Here is a 20,634-nt window from a genome sequence, read left to right as displayed (position 1 = left end):
ATTAACGATTTTTCATTTGAATAATTTAATTAAATTTCAAGGATTTCACAAATTATTAGGTGCTTTGACTAAGAACTTATAAGAAGGCAAGTAGGTACAGAATATTATTTAGGGTAATGCCTGTCAGACTGCGCTATATTTAGGGTAATGCCTGTCAGACTGTGCTATATTTTCGTGGTTTGGAGCAAGTGTGTCAGCCCCAAAAATGATATATTATGAGTTATTTAACAATTTTGATTGTGCAAGTGCTTTAAGGCTGTCATTAGCGGAGTCCAGGGGCTGGTGGAGGAGGAGGGGCGTCAGGGGGGGGCAGGGTAAATGTTGTGACCCGGGTGATAGAAGCCGTTTGACCAATCATCCCCATTTTTTTAATGTATTTGTTTCTTATATACTTCAGGATATTGTATATGAAGGCCAGGGATATGGCATGCATAAGGGCGGCCTGTATCTTGTTCTCAATGTCTACGGTGGGGGCCAGCAGCACGAGCACCAGCACATATGTTCCGAAGATTCCCCGAACAACAATGAACACGGCTATAAATGTTGCTTCGACAAAGTAGAAATAAAATGACTTTCCCGCTCCGGCTGTCCGAATAAACCTAAAAAGACAAAAGAAAATATTTGATTTTTCTTGCTTTTCTGTTTTTATTTTTATTTCCATGGGCGCAAGCAAGTTTTTAGCTCACGGCCGGATATCGTTTTCACGGGATTATCTCAAACCTCATCGGTTCTGTTATTACCAGAAATAGCAGTTTGCCCTTGAACACCTTGAAGGCTTATCTCCTAATAAACTGGAAAGAATTTAAAGGAAGTCTCTCATTTCACCAGCCCCACCAATTAATGCTGTTCACTGGTCCCCACGACTCGTACATCATTTATACAATTTATTACTTTTAACCTCGGATAACTTCCATGTGTCCGTATATAGATGTACCTAACTTCTGGTTTCCAGGCAAAATCTATTTGTTGTCTCAATTGAGTCTATGTCTATATGGTGCATGAACCTCGGATAACTTCCATGAGTCTGCATATAGATGTAACTTAGGATTTTTCTCTAGATTTGTTCCAGCACATTTATATATTTAGTTTGGTGCTGAGTCCACACACCACTAGCATACTCCAGCTTACTTCTTATAATGCCATCGAACATGACTATCATTGCATCTAGGTCATTAATCTGTTTATATGTTCTGATGATAAACCCCAGGAGTTTCTAGCATGCTGGAGTAAGCCGTGCTATGTGGTCTGGGACCATTAGTTTCCTATACCTATACCTGTGCTTTGTTGTATTTTTCTAAAAGAGATTGGTCATACTAGATCGGTACTAGCTTAATATAAATTTTTGAAACTGTTAGTACAGCCGTCACATTGAATCCAATATAATAGTCAAGGTAAGGGTTACCATCTAGCCTGGAGAAGGGGGTTGGTGAGCTCCATAGCGGCTAGCCCGCAAGAGGCAGAGGTGCCTTGGGTGCTCCTCAGCAACAGGCGGAGGAGAGAGGTTACGGAGTAGATGTGGTGCATGATCATCAGCTTGGTCTCCTTGCCTTGCCACAGGCAGAAGATTAGGTCATACAGGAAGTAGCCGAAACTAATTGTGAACAATTTCATGTGGGATGCAGCCATTGGCTCTGGAAATATAAGTGGGTAGACATTGGGTTATGTTCGGCTTCCAGTATTCTTTTGTAATTTTCTTCATGCATCATTGCCTGATTGTTGATTTCCGCTCCATTAGCCAGGGCTGGCCCTGAATCATACGGCGCCTGCCGCTAATGGCGCTGCGTAAGGTGTTAGGTTGGCTCCTTGGCACCTGGAGCGGAATGCTCCAACAGGACCGGCCCTGCCAATAAAGGACTAGGCTCCATAATCTAGGCAGTTTACTAATGTTAGAAATAGTGGAAATAAATGAAATGTGCATCTTTCACAGTTTTTCGTAAAACATGCATTTTTTGCACAATTAGTGCAGCTCTTGACCCTATCTGTATAAAAAAAAATATATATTTAAGAGAAGAGTGGCATGATAAAATAATAGATAAGGTTAGATTAGGTTGGGTGTGTGGGTTTGTGTGTCAGCTTTCCAATGTCATAATATAGATATTCCCAGCATACTCCAAAGTCATTCAAAATCTCTAGAAATTACTAAAAATCTCTGTGTGTATGGCATTCTTGGTGGTTTTTGATAACTTTTATTGAGAATTTTGTAAAAAACAACAGAAAACAATTTTTACTATGCTTTAAACTATCTTTTTCTCCCTAGAGATGGAAAGGCTGACTGTGTATGTTCTGTTTAGATTCCTTTAGTGTTGTTGTTGAATTTACCATCAGCATCAAACGAGTAGTCCGGCACCATCCCTGACAGGCAGAGGTACCCTCCCATGAGGATGGCTACCGTGGCGTGCAGCAGCGCCACCACGCGGCTGGTGAACTCGGGGTTGTGCCGGGCAGCCACCCGCAGCGACAGGTACACGCAGCACCACACGGCCGTGGCGGCGGGCAGGCTGGCCAGGTGGAACTGGACTGTGTCCGGCTGGTAGGACCGACAAGGCCTCATCGTCACACCGACTAAATACCTCTATTTACCATAATCTGGATTTAAATGACCCCCTTGGCATTTTTATTGTTGTTAAAAACTTTTAATTTTTCTTCACGATGACAGTTTTTTTAAATAATAGGATTTTTTGACATGTTTTATGAAATGACGAAATGTCACTTCACCTTATTTTTTTAAGGGGCACGCTTGTTTTTCGATTCTTTATTTAAATTACTTGTTAAATAGGTAGACACCCCTGGTACTTAGCTAGAACTGCGATAAACTGTCGTTGACATTCTCCCCCTCCCCCCAATGAGTAAATTTTATTTTCCATAAAAACTATATTTTTAATTTTTAATCACAGCAATAAATTTTAATTTAAAATACATTTTCGTCTACTGCGCTGGTACAAATATATGTTAAATGAATTATAATATTATTATTTTTTATTAAACCTGGAAATATGGAATAAACGATGAAAAACAGCTGGTGGATTAATTGGTTTTAAACCGCAGTAAGCAGTTCATTGCGTTTCCATGTTAGTATTTCTAGGTATGACCCGGAAACCTCCATCGCTCGAGCGATTTTCATTTTAAGAAGGAGAGTTTATTACTTAATTTTGTGTTACTCGACTAACAATATCAATAGATAATATTTATTATATAACTCAAGAAACTATAAAATGACTGAACTTAAATAATCGGTACGTATTATATTGAGAGTGCTTGCGTTATTAGTCTCACATTATTAGTAAACAGCAATATAATTACGTATTTGAGTTGCTTCTGGTGCAGACCATGTTTATCGATATTTTTCCAGATGTGTCTTATTTCGCTGGAGATCAATTTAAAGAATGGTAAGTGATGCAAGATGGCGGATGGCCGACACATGAACGGATGAAGTGATTGCAAATATGTATTGTAAATTCTGCGGATACTTTTGACAGTGTAACAGATCCCATGTTTTCTGGCGAAAACAATAACCCAAACGCTTCGAGTAGTGAAGATCTGACCATAATACAATTTTGATGCATTCCTAACCTGTTTAATATAATGCATCTTAAGTGTTTTCAATGAACACGTTTTATACTTTGAATTATTTAACCCTAGAAGCCTTATCTACGCCTGCGAAGCGTACACACAATCTTAAATTCTACTTCTCTTTCTAACGGTTGAAGTTAGCGCCTCGTGGTCTTTAACCAACTCAGTGGCCGACAGAAGCTCGCCGATGGTACCTGCATCACTAAGGTAAGTCCAGCCATTTTTGAGTTTTTGAGCTATAGTACGCCTGCGAGACGTATGTTTAGGCTTTGTGTAACTTTTAACTAAGATGATATGTTTTTACTTTCGTTAATTTTTCATCCATTTTATGTTTATTTTGGCATTGTTTCAGATACCAATATGTCTAGGTCTAATATATTAAACGGTAACGATATTTTGAAAATCTTACACTAAGAAGATAGTCTTTCTCTGGGAGAATCAGCTCCTGAAGACGAGGACAGCCTGTTTGGACGACATTCAAAGCGAAGATGAGAATAACTATGTAACTGAAGAAGCTTTCCCTTTACAAGAATCTGCTCCCACTGAAGAAGCCGACTCAAAATTTCAAAAGCTGACCTAGCATTTGATGCTGCTCATGCTTTGCAATCTGCCAACTCAGGGCAAAATTATCGTGTTCCTAGAAATAATCTTCGCGGTAAGAATGGATGCGGGATGTTTGGTCAACAAATAGGGGTCAATCATCGCACAGAACTTCAGCTATGAATAAAGTCCGCACCTCTCGAGGACCAGCTCAAATTACAAATTAAATCTACTGGGCAATATTCGAACAAATAAACGGGAAATTCACAAAAAAATTGAAGAACTCGATATCTGTTGGCAATTCTACGTTTTGTTTTGATGGCCCTCTGACACTTCTATCATACAAACCACCTGCAAATATGGTTTACCTTTTATCTTGTGATGAAAATGCAATAATTAATAATTCAAGTGGCAAACCAGACATGATTCATTTCTAGATCCAAACAAAAGGAGGAGTAGATAAATTTGATCAAATGTGCTCCTCAATGTGGTGCAGCCGCAAAACTAATAGATGGTCAATGGCTGTATTCTATGGCATCTTGAACATGGCTTTTGTCAATTCTGCTGTAATTTATTGCTACAAAATGATCAAATAAACCATCAAACAAAAGAGAATTCATTAAACAACTCAGCACAGATTCGGTCAAGCCTTGGATGGAGATGAAACTTGAAACTCCGACTTATATAGACAAAAAGACAAAATATAAGCCAAATTCTCGCAAAACCTACTGATTCAGGTAATAAACTTCAGGCTCGAGAACCAGAGCCCAAACAAACATAAATACTGAGCTTTTTGCTGCTAAAAAAATAGAATGTCGAAATTAGTGTGCTGTAAGTGCAAAAAGTCAGTATTTTCTGAGCACAAAGTTGATGTCTATGTAGATTGCTCTAAAAGTAAAGCTAGTAATTAAAAGCATGATTACTTTTAATGTTTGCCCTGTGAATAAGAAATTAATGTTAAAAAAATATAAATTTATTAAAAAAAAACATATGTTTAAGTTTATTTTTTAGAAAATGATTTTTTTGTTTGAATATAAGCATAATGATTTGATTCGTTCTATTAAATACCCGTGATAGTAGTTTTCATTGATAAAACTGTGTTTTATTATTAGTTTATATAGCAACCTTAACTTTCCATCAAAGAATAGGGCATAAGTGCGTAAATTTTGGCCAACAGGCTGTCATTTACATGTGCACGCCTCTGAGACGTATGTTAAGGCTTTATGTACCTATAAAATAGATTAGGCTTCTAGGGTTAAAAGGCTTTGAATGGTATCTACATGCACATGCCATTGTTTACAATCGATTTCATGTTATGAATGCCATTTCATGTTATCAGTCCAGATCATTAATCAATTATATCGTTTTTTCAAGTAAAATTAATCTCACTTTCAATAAACTTACGGTATATTTTTCACTGGTATTTTTTGTTCCTTTTTGCACTTATTAGATTTGGAACATATTTAAATATGATATCATAAATTGGTTCTTATCTTCGTGTAAAGGATGGTAACTAACATGTTTTCCCATTTTCCAAGTTTCATTATTTTGCTTCAAATCATATTACTACAATGGACATAACTTTGTATCGTCATACAATAAAATTTTAATAAAAAATATAAACGACTCCTAATTTTATACGAATTATATTATTTTTATGAATTCAAAATGCCATATCCCAAAGAATGTTTTTGTCAGTTAACACGGTCTGCACCCGAGCATTTATAAACAGTTTATCATTACAACATAATTAGTACCTACCTACCTATTTTATAAACACGCAAAATCTCCCAATTATACGAGCCTTTATTATAAACACCAGTGTTTTGTTTCACGCGGAATGTCGCTGGTAATTTTGTATCAAATTGGATATTAAAATGAAATCAAAAATCAATATAACGAATGTAGGTTGTCGGGGTAAGCTAACGACCTAACACCGGACAACACGCGTCACGCACGCCCTGGGAGGTGGCAGGAATGGGAATTCTTTGTTTTCTCCCTTTTCCAATACAACTTCCCGGCGAGGGAGGCCGCAGGTTTGGGTGGCTCTACCGTGTTATTGCTTGTAATTACATACCCACAATCTGCAATCAGCAATCGAAGCTGAATGTAGACAAGCCGGTTCTTACACCCACTGTCCTTTGTCCTTTGTGATTTTATAATAGTTATGAATTGTGTCGATTTTTAGATAACTACGTAGAATGTATTTTTACCTTGTTATCTAAAATTAAATGAAATTTAGTAAGTAGGTACCAGTTTTAATTTTGAATGATAGAGGTGTTTTCTCGGTCTTTGATAAATAATTTTTAATTGATGAAAGTATTCGTTCAGGTCATTATTATTGAAAACCCCGTTTATTCATTAAAATTTTATTGAAAATATAACAATAAATTATTAAATACATATAAAACCTATGAATGAAATCACGCGGCTAGATACAACATGTGAATTCTAATAAACTACTGACATTGGTTTTCTTTTCACGAGTCGATGCACTTTTCAAGATAAATTTTATTGCGACCTTATATTGATGAGTGCCTTTTCTATATTCCTGTACTTAGAGAGTGGAATGACGTCTCGCAGAGTCCGCAGGAAAGTGGCGTTCTGGGATAGCACCCTGAATAACTGCTTGGCGTGTCCGCGGGTCTCCAGGCTTCCCTCCGTGAGAAGATCCGCTCCGGTCTGAAACAGTTTATCGCGAATTTCTTTGTGCATTGAAAATATCTTCTCAGGTCCTGAATTCTTAGCAATAGTTGATAGGAGCCTCGCACTCGTGCATCTGACCACCGCGTTCTGGTGGACAGCTCCTCGGGTCATGATGATGCAGATGGACTTCTGGGTGCTGATAGAATCGCACATTTTGTCCAAAGCCTCGTTAGCGTCGCTTCTCAAGAATTTGTTGGTGTCGGCAGTCCTGTGAAGCAAGGGAACAGCCAATTCCTCCGCTTCTGACTCTAATGTCTTCTTTTGGGCGACGAACAGATTTCCAGCCAGGCGACACGCGGAACGAGCCACCTGCGACCGGAGATTTTTGACTTGACAGGCTATGGCCCGAGTGACGGCTGTCAGATGTGGCTCCAAGAAGACGGTATGAAACTTCACCAAGGATTCCATTGACTGCAGCCCTGTCATTACCGTCTCCCAGTCAGCGTGCTCTATTTGAGCCAAGCTTTTGGACAACGCATCTTTTGGTTTTTCGAATGGTTGCGACGTTGCTGAGTTCTGCATCGGCTGAACTTTATTCTTAGAGAATTTGCTGCTGAGTGCCTTAGGTATCACCTTTGCAACCTTCTTGGGTGTTTTCTTTATTGGTGATATTTTACTTACTGATATGGCGTGGTCATGTATTTCTCCATTCGGCTTTTCGTTTTCTTCACTAGTCAACGATTTTATTGAACCTTTGATAGAAACTTCAGACAGTGCAGATTCAACAGATTTGATATCATCTTCTAAGCTGACGGAACTCCCCAAAAATGAGATAGCGGGGGCAGAAAGTACTGCTGCCCTGACTGGAGTCTCTCTGGCAATTAGTGTTGAAGCCGGAAATCCTTGCGATTTAACAGAATGTGCAGAGCCTTTCGATAGTCTTTCTTTAATGGACAAAGCTTTTGAAGAAATCGATGAACGATCAACCACATCTTTTGAAGGACTGTCTTGTTTAAGGTTGATGAATCTTTCTTCGTTGTCGTAGGGTTCGTTTTCGTCCTCGATGTCCACCGTGTCTTGGGCGTTGTTGATGAACCTTTCTTCATTGAGGGAAGAAGTCTTAGACCTGATTGGTTCTGGACTGGGAAGTAGTATCTCCTCGTCATCTTCAAAGCCAGCTCCGATGGGTATTGGTTCCGGCAGTACCCTCAGCGGGGAAGAGGATGCATCCCTGTAGTTGTGCTGCGGCCCCAGCAGGTGTGGGGAGGGGATGGTGGCTGAGTCTGCGGGGCTCCGGGAGCGGGTGGAGGGGGTGGCTCTGCGGGGCTCGGTGGGGGCGGGTAAGGAGGCGGTGCTGCCGGTGGGGGACTTGTCCACATCTCGCACTGAATCAAACTCTGATTTGTGTGATGGGATGTCCCCGTTTTCTTCTATCTTGTTGCTGAAAAAAGGAAACGATTAAATTCATATTAATTATGACAAAGCAAATACATTAGGACATTTAGTTATATCATATATGTTAAGATTACTAAACGACCGACAATATTAAATGGGACGACAAAAATGTTATAAATATAGGCATATTAAGCGACATTTTCATTCCAGTTTAATTCAACTTTTTCACAACTTGCACCACGCTCTGAGTTTTTACATTAAAATTGTAAAATATATACATAAAGTCAATTACTGTAGCGTGCTAGTCGTAGAATGAACTGGACTTTTGTATTACCTAATGGACTCATATTTAAATTTATCCAACAGGAGTCGTGTAGGGAAAAATGCATGTTGCATTTAATAAGATTTGAGTTGCATTGCACCATTAAAAATTTCTCTCTAAAAATTAAAATTAAAAATTATTTGAAAATTACTTAAAATTAAAATTTTCATTTTATTTAGCATTAAAATTATATTTCAATTGTATTTTAAAGCAATAATTATTAGCCTGAATCATCTATATAAATTGGAAAAATCTTCCGAGAAAAAATACGTGCCGCCGACGGGAATTGAACCCACAGCCCTCTGATTGCCGGTCAGGTGCTCTACCAATTGCGCTACGTCACCTTATTCAAAACCCGCCAAGTTATTCAAAAAGTACTGGTATTTTTATGTAGTTGATCAGGTTAAAAATTATGGATTATAAATAATATATTATCCATTGTGCTATGCATAAAATCTTGTATTTTAAACATTAGTTCATCATTAAAATCAAGTTAAATTGTTGTTTAATTCGTTTATTTTTGTTGTTATATGATTGGTTTCATTAATTAGCATGGCAAGCTAATTGTTTTCATTTTATAGTGGATTGAGATTAATTTAAAATGACCCTTGACAACTCTGATTCAATCTGATAACATAGGAAGCTTTTTATACTCTGAAAATTAAAATGAAGTAAGCGAAAAAACAATGTATAATAATATACCGGTCATGACTCATTTTATTAACAGCGTGAGCCACGGTACCAGCTCAATATTTTCGTACGGCTCAGGGAGTCGACTCAATTGAACGACGGCTCAATTGAATGGGAGCCGTGAGCTCAGAGCTTATGAGTAATGAGATACTGTGCTCCCCGCTACGGCTCCCCCGAGACGGCTCCCAGCTCCCAGCGTAGGTATATGAATGATGACACGACTCTTGGTACCTCGTAGTAGGTGTAGTTACATATATCCAGATGTCGGACTGCCTCTGAGTATGTAATAACAATTATCACTTGGATAATTTTTATGGCGATATTTTTCTAAAATATCTCATAATAAAAAAGAGTAACCGTTCAATTAAGTCATGGTACAGTTTACCAAGAGTCGTACGAATTCGGCTCATCAAAAAGAGCTAGCTCAATTGTGCGGCTCGTTCATGGAGTAATCAATATGGCCACCATCTTGAACCGGAACCAGAACGTAACAAACAAATTTACAAACAGATGAAATGCCAAATCGTCGAGTAAAAACAGGACTTCGCTATGATCAGTTAATTATTAAAGAGACTAGAATAATTTTGTTTTTGTTAGAAGGATGAAACAAAAAAAATAAATAAACGTCGATAATAGGTCCATGCGCACCATCTTGTCTTACACACAGGTGGGCACAAACACTTGTGTGCTAACGTGTCCTCTATAAGTATTAAATCATGAAAACAATGCATTGTCTTTCGCGTAGTGGTTATGTTCAGCAAACCGATCGTGCCTACGTGCACTTTAAAAACTTTTAGCCACTGTTTGCTTCCAGTAACAAACGTGCTTCGCCTAGCGTGCTTCGAAAATCATTGATATTCTACGAGGAGTGATACAAGTAGCATTTGCAGCCGGGTTTAGTAAAAAAAACATATTATTACAGTAGGTAAACTGTGACTGCAAATTTATGCATAGTACCTACCTAGCTAGAAGATCTGTATCTGTTTGTAAGTACCTACATACCAACCCAGAACACGCAGTTCAGTAATCTTCTATCACACAGTTCTACTTATCAATGTTAGACATTCAGTGGTTCTTAAATTGTGCTCCGCGAGCTTGTTGCAAGTGCTCCGCGAGCTTATTGCAAGTGCTCCGCGAGCTTGTTACAAATCCTCCGTAAGCTTGTTACAAATTCTCCGCGAACTTGTTGCAAGTGCTCCGCGAGCTTGTTGCTAGTGCTCCGCGAAATAATGAAATTAAATTTATCGCTGGATTAAATTTGGTGTTTTTTGGGGTATTACGCCGTATTGCGCTACCTCCTTCTTTAGCCAACGTTTCAGACAGCATTGCAGTGTCCATCATCAGGGCAGATGTATAAGATTACACATTTGGCGCCTGGAACGTCCAAATGAAATTTTGACGCACCTTGTCAAAAGCAGTAAACGCCGGGTAGGTAGGTGATTACTCCAATCAATAATATTCGGATGGTTTGTATTTTAACAATTATCTCAGGGGCGATGTGTTCGTACTGTTAGTTGTTACTGACTGTTAGATATGGCGCCTTGACAATTCATTGCCCGGAGCGGACACCTCCAATTGCACCCGCACAGGGACGGCCCAAATGTTTTAAATTGCAACTGATTGTTTGAATTCAAAGTATGTGTAGATACCTACCTATTTATGGTAAATATTACCCTAATCGCCGAAATTACACTTCGTTTCAACTTTATTTTTTTTATTTTTTTTTATTTTTTTTATTATTTAATAAATGTTTACATGTTACATTTTTTAACTACCACATTAGGCTAATGCCCTACAAGAAACCACTTAAGTTTTTACAACTTACGTTTAGAGATATTGTAAAAGATGCATTAAAATTCCATTTTAATTCATTAAAGTTTCCTTAAAAAGCGGTCCATTTGTCGCCATTTTAGGTTTTTTTTTAGTACGAATCAAAATTTTAGAAAGTTTTGTTTCAATTTTAATTTGCATTAATGACTTAATCAACCCAAACTAGCAATGTAATAACCTATTTTGTGCATGTTGTTTCTTCTAGTAATTGTTGAAAAGAAGTGAAATTTCAATAATCTGTGCCTAAAAGTACTAATAAATTCCAAAATTTTGAAATTAATTAATAATTCTATATTTGGAACTGATATTTATTTTGTTTGGATTTTTGTCAGTTTTTCTTGATTTTTCAAGATTACTAAACAAAAGGTGCCCGGACCTGTTTGTTGATTTTAAAATCCTGAGGCAAATATTTTAGAAAATACTTCAGCTTCCTAAATACTTTCAATATAATATACCGTGATTTTACGCGGATCTGCGCTAGTTCAATGATAACACAACCCACAGGGTGGAAGTAATATTAATGTCTTTTAGTATACGGCAGTTCTTGGACTGGTTCGGCGAAATTTAAAGAATCTAGGTTTCCTAAATTATTTTTTTATTTTTATTTTTATTGGAACAAGGTTACCCCTTAATGTAATACATGGTGTCTAAACTTCGGGAGGTGATTCTACATGATGGTAGAAGTAAAAAATATAAATAACTGTTTTCAAAATTCCAATGTTTATTTTCCCATACAAACAATTTTCTAACCCAAAAACTTGAAGAAGTTTTGGCTTCCGGTGACTTTTTTGATTTTTAGTAAATCTGTAGGAATTGAACAGCCAGAGTTGGGTGGTTACCCGGCTGAGTGATCAGTGAATTGAAATTTTGAAAAAAAAAACAAAAAAGACACAGCAGTAGGCCAAAATTCGGTTTGCATTTTTACTCCAGATAAGGTTAAAGTAAGTCAAGTACGTCCCTTAACTCTTGACAGGCCAAGATTCCAAAAAAAACGTCTGTAACCAAATGGGCCTTCCGACGACTACATACATTTTTCTGTCTTATGGGCTTTTAAACTATAGAAATCCCAATTATTCAGTCAATTATTAATGGTAACTTATGTAATTGCCCAGGAATAATACGTAAAATACTAAAATGATATGTCGAGAATTTAGGCTAATTTAAGGAGGATAGTAATTTTGGGTACTACCTACTCACCCACTCGGCTGCGGGATAGTTAACACCCTGTATATTATTGCAGAAGAAGATAATTCTAACAAATCCAAACGAAACATGTTGCAATTATCTTCTTCATTGACAACATATAATGTATGTAATGTTCCATTTTTCACTCCAAATAAGGTCGGGAATTACTGGTTAAAGTCAAGTACGTCCCTTAACACCCTGTATATCATTGCAGAAGAAGATAATTCTAACAAATCTAAACTAAACATGTTACTATTATATTCTTCATTGATAAAATAATTCGTGTAATTTTATTTTATTTTTGTTTATTGCAGAAACAAACAGTACATAATTACATAGATGACAATAGTTACAAAATTATAAAAGTTAGTACAATAATTGGTACCAATGACATGTCGCTGACATATATGCATATGAGGTATATTATACATTTTACGGTTAAGTTACATTTTTAAGTTAAGTTAAATTAGTGTGCTGGGGAAGGAGAGAGGTGTGTGTGAGTGTTTGTGTGTGTGTGTGTACGTGTGCATGTGTGTCTGTGTGTGGTTGTATGTGTTATGTGGGCGAATTTAGTGTGCTAAAAAAGTTTTTCTTAAATAGAGGGAGAGAATCAAAAAATATATCGGTATTTGTGCTTGTTTGAATTGAGTTGAATGTTTGAAGGATGCGAGAAATAGGGGAATTGGCTGCAGCGTTTGTATTATTACTAGTTGTGTAAAAAAGGTTGGTGTGTCGAGTTCTTTTAGATGGGGTGTTAAAATTTATTTGGGATAGAAGTTCTGAGCAGTCTATTTCGTTGTGTATTATTTTATGGAGAAATGTCATGTCAGCTACCGTTCGCCTGGATTTCAGGGATTGGAGAGTGCAGATATAATTATCGTTGTATTTATAACCTAGGTACTTAATGAATTTATTTTGTATGCGCTCTATACTATTGACATAGTAAGTGTATTTGGGATTCCAGACAGGCGATGCATATTCCAGTGTACTTCTGACTAGTGAGGAATAAAGCATTACTAGCGTAAGTGGATTTTTAAATAATTTACTCAGACGCAGTACGAAACCTAACATTTTGTAAGATCTGGTAGTGATTGAAGAAATGTGCGTATTAAATATAAGTTTACTGTCTACGTAGACTCCAAGATCCTTACATTCGCTTTTTGAGATCACGGATTCATCGCGGAGTGAATAGGGAAAGTTAATTATATGCTTGTTTCTGGTGAAGGACATGGTGTGGCATTTTGAAACATTGAGGTCCAAATAATTAGCTGTGCAATAGTTGCAGAGCCTGTCTAAGTCACTTTGTAGCTCTCTACAGTCCGATAGAGAGATGACCGTTTTATAAATTTTCATATCATCTGCAAACATTAAAAATTTTGAGTGTTGGAAACATGAGCCTATGTCGTTTAAGTATATGTTAAAGAAAAGCGGACCAAGGTGAGAACCCTGAGGAACGCCCGAGGTTGCGTTGATTATTTTGGATAAGACACCATTTATTGAGATAACTTGACTACGATTACTAATGTATGACTTAATCCATCTAAATAAGTCACCGTGTATTCCAAGACGAGTAAATTTATTTAAAAGAATTGAGTGAATAACGCGGTCGAAGGCCTTTGAAAAATCGGTGTACATAGCATCGACCTGTACCCTTTCGTCCACATTGCTGTGCAAATAGTTGACAAATAGGACCAGGTTAGATGTAGTAGACCGGTTTTTCATGAATCCGTGTTGGTTGTGTGTAATTGCTGTAGCGATAGTCGGGTAAAGTTGGTCGTAAACGATTTTTTCGAGAATTTTACTTAAGATAGGAAGTTGAGAGATAGGTCTATAGTTTGTAACGTCATGTTTATCGCCTTTTTTATAAATGGGAGTTATTACGGCAGATTTCCACTTATGAGGATACGTTCCATCACTTAATGATTTTTCGAAAATTGCGCTGACCGGAATAGTGATATATTTACTACAGTTACGTATGAAGATACCAGGCAAACTATCTAAACCAGGTCCTTTGTTAATGTCAATGGATGAAAGATATTTGTAGGTGATGTCTTCATTGATTTTAATTGAGTTTATGGCTATATTATTTAACGGATCAGGTTCCTTGACATCAGGTGCTAAATTTGGGGTATGATCAGTGAAGATGGTAGAGAAATAGTCAGCAAACAGGTCAGTAATCTCCTTACTGTTGTGTGCGATTTTCGAGCCGTATGTTAGGTGTTCCGGCATGTAGGGAGATTTTCTTTGCGTTTTGACAAAGCTCCATTTTTTTTTGTATTATTTTGTATAGAATGTTCTAAGTGTGAAATATAATTGTGGTATGTGAGAGTAGCAATTTTCTTTTGTCTTTTTCGGAGCAGTGAAAAGGTTTGGTAATCTAGTGGGTTCTTGTGGCGTTTCCAGGCTCGAAAGAATTTCAGCTTTTCTTTTGTAATGTTAATAAGAGCCGATGAGTACCACGTTGGGAAATTGGTTGGTTTCACAACTTTCTTTGGAACAAAGTCATCTATTAAGGCGTCGATGATTAGGTAAAAGCTGTTAACCGCCGTGTTAACGTCCTGTGCGTTTAAAACAGAAGACCAGTCAGTTTTTGCCAGAGCGTCATTGACTAGGTCATAGTTGACTTTATTGAATAACTTGATGGTCTGGGGTGAAGAAGTGGTTGTGGGGGCGTAAATATTGAGTTCAACTATTAAAGATGTGTGATGTGCGTCCTCCGGAACCAGAGGAGAGTCGGCAGGAGTGACGCAGACTGTGGTGTTACAGAGCACTAGGTCAAGTGTTTTACCGTACCTGTTTGGAATGTGGTTGTATTGTTTTAAATCCGAATAAGATAGACAGTTAAGGAGGGTGGTGGAGCAGATTTCAGTACCACGGGGATGATATGCGGTATTCCAGATGATGTTAGGCATGTTGTAATTGCCAATTAATAAGAAGATATCGTTTGGATAGTTTGTGGTTAAATCGGAAATTCTGGACGTATGACTGTTGAGAAAGGATAAACGCTGAGTATTTGATAGCTTTGGACCGACTCCGGGTAAATACAAACAACATAATGTGAATATTAGATTTACGGCGTTTTGGGTCTTTTAATGCTAGTGAAATCCAGATGTCTTCAGCTTCCGAGCTCCACGAGTCGCGTGAGTGAACAGTAAATTCTTTTTTATACCAATTGCGACACCACCTCCTTTGGTTTTACCCGTTAGGGGCGTGTCTCTATCTTTTCTGTAAATATTATACCTGGGGTCTAAGAGCTCGTTGTCAGATATGCTGTCTACTAACCATGTTTCAGTAATTAAAATTATATCGAATTCATTTGACAAAACATTATGATAAAACTCTTTCGTTTTAGTGCAAAGGCCACGCGCGTTTTGATAAAAAATTATTAATTTTTCGGACATAAGAGAGCGAAGTAAATTACCGATTTATTGTTGTCTGTCACAAGTCCACTGGGATATGCATTAGGCGAGTGTAACGCTTGATAATATATTGAATGTGCAAGTGTGTAGGTATGATTGTTAAACATTATAGCGGCTGTTATGGGTAGAATGAGTGTGTTGTTGTGGTGTGTTGTGAGCGTGGGAGTAAATGATGGATAATTTGAATTTAATGAGTTATAAAAAAAGTGAGTAGACAAGGTAATGTTACAAATCAATTGTAACAAATTACAAAATGCATGTAACTGAATCACCCGTTGAGAAAAATAAACAGCGATCGTTTTTTAAACGATCAGTGGAATTTGTGGTAGGTAAGGTACTAATTAATAAAATATTCCTTCACAACTTTCGAAGTTGATTTATTTTTTAAAGGATAGTGAATCAATGAGGGTAAATTATTACCCTCTTACTTAAAAACACGGAGTAAATATAAAGTTAATTAGGCTTAAGGCCGGCTTTACCATACTAACGTTTAACCAGCGTATAATAATAAAAATAGTAAGACGAAATGTAATCTTCTTGAATGTAATGTGTCCCACACCTTCCGATATGAATTCCTAGATACAGATGTTGACGGCAGCTGTGTGGTTCCTAGATACAGATACTGACGGCAGCTGTGTGGTTCCTAGATACAGATACTGACGGCAGCTGTGTGGTTCCTAGATACAGATACTGACGGCAGCTGTGTGGTTCCTAGATACAGATACTGACGGCAGCTGTGTGGTTCCTAGATACAGATACTGACGACAGCTGTGTGGATACGTTTTGCGTTACGTCTTACGTTTTGATATATTTTTAACCACGGTGAAAATCCTTTTCTGTCTTTTAATATTTCACTGCTGTGTTAATAAGAATAAAGCTAATACTTATTCAATGTAAACCTTGAGTTTGGTCGATGCCCCGACAGAATAAATAAACGGAAAGTGTTATAGTCAATGTATAGACAATATATTATTGTTTTTCACGTTATGAAGGTTACGGCGAATCTCTGAACCAGGCGTTGAATTTGTAGCCGCTTACGGGACGAAGATGAACACCGCTATGCGGGCGCAATTGAAGCAGTCGCTCAGGGCGCCGTGTTGTCAAGGCGCCAAGGCGCTGATAATACCTAACATCTAACAGTCCTAACACATCTCCCTTAAGATTATTTTTCACATGTTTATCATATGCTTGGCTCAAGGCTGGCCCTGGTAGCGTGGTACCTGGTATGTGGCTTGAACAAATACAATATTTGCAATTTTCTAGGTCCTGTTAAAATTTAATAACAAAAAAACACGCTAATTCCGGTTTTCCAGCAAATTTTCACAGGGCGATTATTCTTGATTTTGTAAAAAAAACCGAAGTGATATTATTCAAATAGAGAATTGAGGATATACAAAAATATAGTATATAGATGCAAAAGATGGAACCAAATTGTGTCCTAATTTAATAAGATTATGCGCGTTAAAATGTCTTAAATTAACAAGGATGGAAAATAATGTACTCATTACGCCGGGTTCACACGACTACAGGACAATACTTTCTTGTCTCAACACCAGACCCAATATCCTAGTGTAAATATGATACTTTGAATACTTTCGACCGGTCGGTGGCCGAGTTGACATCGCGCTTGGGTCCCACCCAGGCGTAGTGTGTGCAATTCCTCGACTGGCTAAGTCCTCCATCACAACACAAGCAACATTTTCCGCTTACTGTAGTGGTAGTAGGAGATTTTCAAATATTGTCAGGTTATTCAAAACCCGGGAATGTTTGTCTTTCTTTAAAAAAAAATAAAAATAAAATAAAATAAAATAAAAATAGTAGTTTTGATGATAATGACCCAATATATTGTCCCCTGATTTTCAACACGGCTTTCGATCGGGCCATTCCACTCTCCACCAACTTCTGCGGGTGGTCGAACAAATTACAAAGGTTTTAACGAACGCCAACATACAGTACTCCTCTTCTTAGACGTCTGCAAAGCATTCGACAAAGTCTCTCATTTTAAAAATGTACCTCCTCGGAATCCCCCTCCCAATGCTTCAACTCATAGCCAATTTCATTAAAAACAGTAAATTTAAAATCAAACTAGATGGAATCTTTTCCACCGTGAGATTGCTAAGAGCTGGTGTCCCTCAAGGCTCTATTCTCTCGCCAGCCCTCTTCAACATCTACCTAAGCGACATCCCCACCCCCAGTATCTACGACTTTCGCACCAAAATAGGTAAATTTGCAGACGATACTGAAGTCATGTCGACTTCATTAAGCGTAAAAACAGCAGCACGACGCGTCCAAGCCCACGCCTCAGAATTAGAATCACTTTTCAAAAAGTGGCGAATTAGTATAAATCCCTCCAAAAGTGCTGCTTGTGTCTTCTCCCGTAAACGCCCCACAAGACCCCCCAACATCCATTTATTCGGTGAAAACGTCCCCTGGCAAAAAAAACATTCAATACCTCGGTATCACCCTCAACAGTAAACTAACCTGGTCAAAGCACATCTCAGAAACGTTAATCTCAGCCAACAGAACCTTTGCATCCCTTTACCCCATGTTATGTAAAAGAAACAAAAAAATATCTACAAGAAATAAACTCCTAATTTACAAATCCACGATTAGACCAAAATTAACCTACGCGAGCCCAATCTGGGCCCACGCTTCAAAAACTCAACTAAACAGATTACAAACATTCCAAAATAAAGTCATTCGCTCAGCCCTGGGAGCCCCCGCGTGGATGAGGGTCTCCTAAATTTACCGTGACTCCGAAGTCCCCCTCCTTAAGAACCACATCATAAGTCTCGCGGAATCTTTTTATTCGGGCATTCCAACCTATACGAACCCTTCCATTAATTGTCTCGCCCAGTACGACGCAAATACCAAAACACAGCATAAAAAACCCAAATCAATCCTACGTAAATTTCCCTCCTAATTGCAGCCATTTTTATTGCAAACAAATCTTTTCACAAAACAAACTAAAAATCTCTTCCCACAACCAATTCTAAACTCATGTTGAAAGAGAAAGGGGCCTTTTTGGCCCGGAGCTCTGTATGCCATTTATTCAAAAAGACATTGTCCCAGAGATATACGGTCAAGCTAACTACGCGTGACTGTCCTATCCACACAACTGGGCCCAGACGCGTAGTACACGTGCAAACGCTTTTGGACAGTAGGACGCCAGTCGGCGCCAGTCGGCGCACGGATCTCGTATTTCCCATTATTGTTGTATTGTCCCATTGTTCTGTCCTTTGCGGTCGAATCTGTTCTCGGAGCTGGGACAGGGCAGTATTGTATTCTCTACTGCATTTTCCTCGTGTTAACTCGCCATTACCTTTCAGTTGCCAACAGGAGGTAACATAAATCTCTGAGATTTCTCTCCTATAATTTGTAGGATTCAATAAAGAGCTGGTATAGATTACGCTTAATAAGGAATTTGAGAACATTTTTTAAATATTATCAATGTCCACAATCCAGTTTTTTTTATGTTCGTTTTCATAGTTAAATTAATTCTCCAAGCCCGCCAAAACGACCATAACCCGAACGGGGAGAGGTAGTACTGGGTAGGCATTTTGTATTGATATTTTCTTTATTCTTCTTTAAGGATTTCTAGATGAGTGAGTTTGAATGAGTTTCTACTTATTAATTTTTACAAAAACGTTAATTTTGGGAATAGGTGATTTTGGTCGCGGTCGCCCTGTCATTTTAGTTGTGTTGAGAGCGAATATCTTTAATATTACCGCTTTCAAATTAACAAAACCTTCTAAAATGTCATGAGATAACGCTAATTATTATTCCTACCTATGTCTAAAAAATACAAGCGTTACGATGCAATTTATCGAAGTTCAAGGAAATTTTTACGCAAAAAATGGTATATGTTATCTGTTGTCTGACATATTATTACATTAAATGACATTATATGTTTTACAATAATTATGTGTATGAATGGACGCTTATGAAGACCACATTCACAACCATCGATAAAACTAAAAACACAACCACAAAAAATCATCTCAGAACCTCATATCATACAATACAAAACTACACAACACTAAAATGTATGGCAACCTTTCTCGCGTATTCGTAAAGTACCTACGCCATGTAAAATAAAGAAATACATAGAGATGTTTAGTTATATTACATTACAAACTTAACACCTAGTGTCACGGAGTAAGTACATTACACGTCAGATTTCGCATTAAAAAATTTCACAGATTTCGCATTCAAAATCACTTTTCAAGAACGATTTATAAATTTTAGAGTAAAAATATAGAATTAGGTATATATGTATATTCAGAATCAGTGTTTTTTGGTCTACATGAATATATTTTTTACTCAACTTCCTTATTATATAAATGGAGTCAGTACATATACCTATCAATAGAACCCCCAAACTTGTTACTCAGATCATGCATGCTATTCCTATCGGTTAGTGAATGTGTCCTATGGTTGGTTGTGTATGTATTGCAGAAAAATGTAACATTTTGTCTTGTATTCCTTGAAAGTACATGGATTTAATAGTGGCATATAGCATGCGTTCATCTCAGTAACCCCTAAGAGCAATACAACTTTAGTTTTGCATCTAATCATGTCAAAGGTTAAAATATATTTGATTATAATATTGAATTGAAATCAGGGAACATCATACATGTCATTCTGCGTCAATTCGACGTCCAGTTGAAGTATTGGCGTGGGCTCCCTGGGATGGGGCGGAGGCGCAGCGGCCCGGGGCCCCCAGGGCTTCCTCTTGCCGAACAGCAGCGGGGGCCCGCAGCAGCACAGCGAGGGGACCCTGCGCCGGGGGCTGCGGGCACTGCGCGGGGCCCCGTTGTTGTTCCCGTCCCGAGACAAACATCCCCACGGCTGGACCGCCATTAGTGGTGTCTTTCTTCTTCAGACATTTTTATCAAATCACTTTGTCCTGTTTTAATAATATATTATTATTTATGATCACTTTGTTCCGTCTCGCAATACTTCAGTTACGCGAAATGTACATTGGTACAAGTACATAATATTATTTCTGTTTGGTACTTGGATACCTTTTCACAT

At 37.9% G+C, this 20,634-nt stretch overlaps 2 protein-coding genes across 2 annotated transcripts in view; both read right to left on the bottom strand.

Moving 5' to 3' along the window:
• Positions 1 to 262: 262 nt before the first annotated feature.
• LOC149420759 (TLC domain-containing protein 5-like) lies at positions 263 to 2,551 on the bottom strand. The gene is made up of 3 exons (XM_089635113.1): positions 2,320 to 2,551; positions 1,403 to 1,631; positions 263 to 599 (listed from the first exon to the last, which is right to left on the bottom strand). Exons 1-3 carry the CDS (start codon positions 2,549 to 2,551, stop codon positions 263 to 265), a joined length of 798 nt encoding a protein of 265 aa, XP_089491239.1.
• Positions 2,552 to 6,527: 3,976 nt separating this feature from the next.
• LOC149420758 (uncharacterized) overlaps positions 6,528 to 20,634 on the bottom strand; it is a 130,061-nt gene continuing 115,954 nt past the window's right edge. The window contains exon 9 of the mRNA XM_089635510.1: positions 6,528 to 8,197. Coding sequence (XP_089491636.1) covers positions 6,622 to 8,197 — 1,576 coding nt within the window. The 3' untranslated portion in view covers positions 6,528 to 6,621. The remainder of the gene's footprint in view (positions 8,198 to 20,634) is intronic.

Source organism: Hesperophylax consimilis, chromosome 9 (genome assembly GCF_061612785.1).
Source record: "Hesperophylax consimilis isolate HC1 chromosome 9, BYU_Hcon_1.0, whole genome shotgun sequence".
In the NCBI taxonomy this organism is placed as follows: domain Eukaryota; kingdom Metazoa; phylum Arthropoda; class Insecta; order Trichoptera; family Limnephilidae; genus Hesperophylax; species Hesperophylax consimilis.
The sequence above is the reverse complement of the archived record's forward strand: the minus strand, read 5'-3'. Positions and strand labels throughout refer to the sequence as shown.

Excerpts from the sequence above, each read along its gene's own strand:
- LOC149420759 (XM_089635113.1), bottom strand. The coding sequence starts at position 2,551 with ATGAGGCCTTGTCGGTCCTACCAGCCGGACACAGTCCAGTTCCACCTG. Across the intron at positions 1,632-2,319 it reads CTACTCGTTTGATGCTGATG|AGCCAATGGCTGCATCCCAC; the intron begins GTAAATTCAACA and ends TTATATTTCCAG. Across the intron at positions 600-1,402 it reads CCCCTTCTCCAGGCTAGATG|GTTTATTCGGACAGCCGGAG; the intron begins GTAACCCTTACC and ends TTGTCTTTTTAG.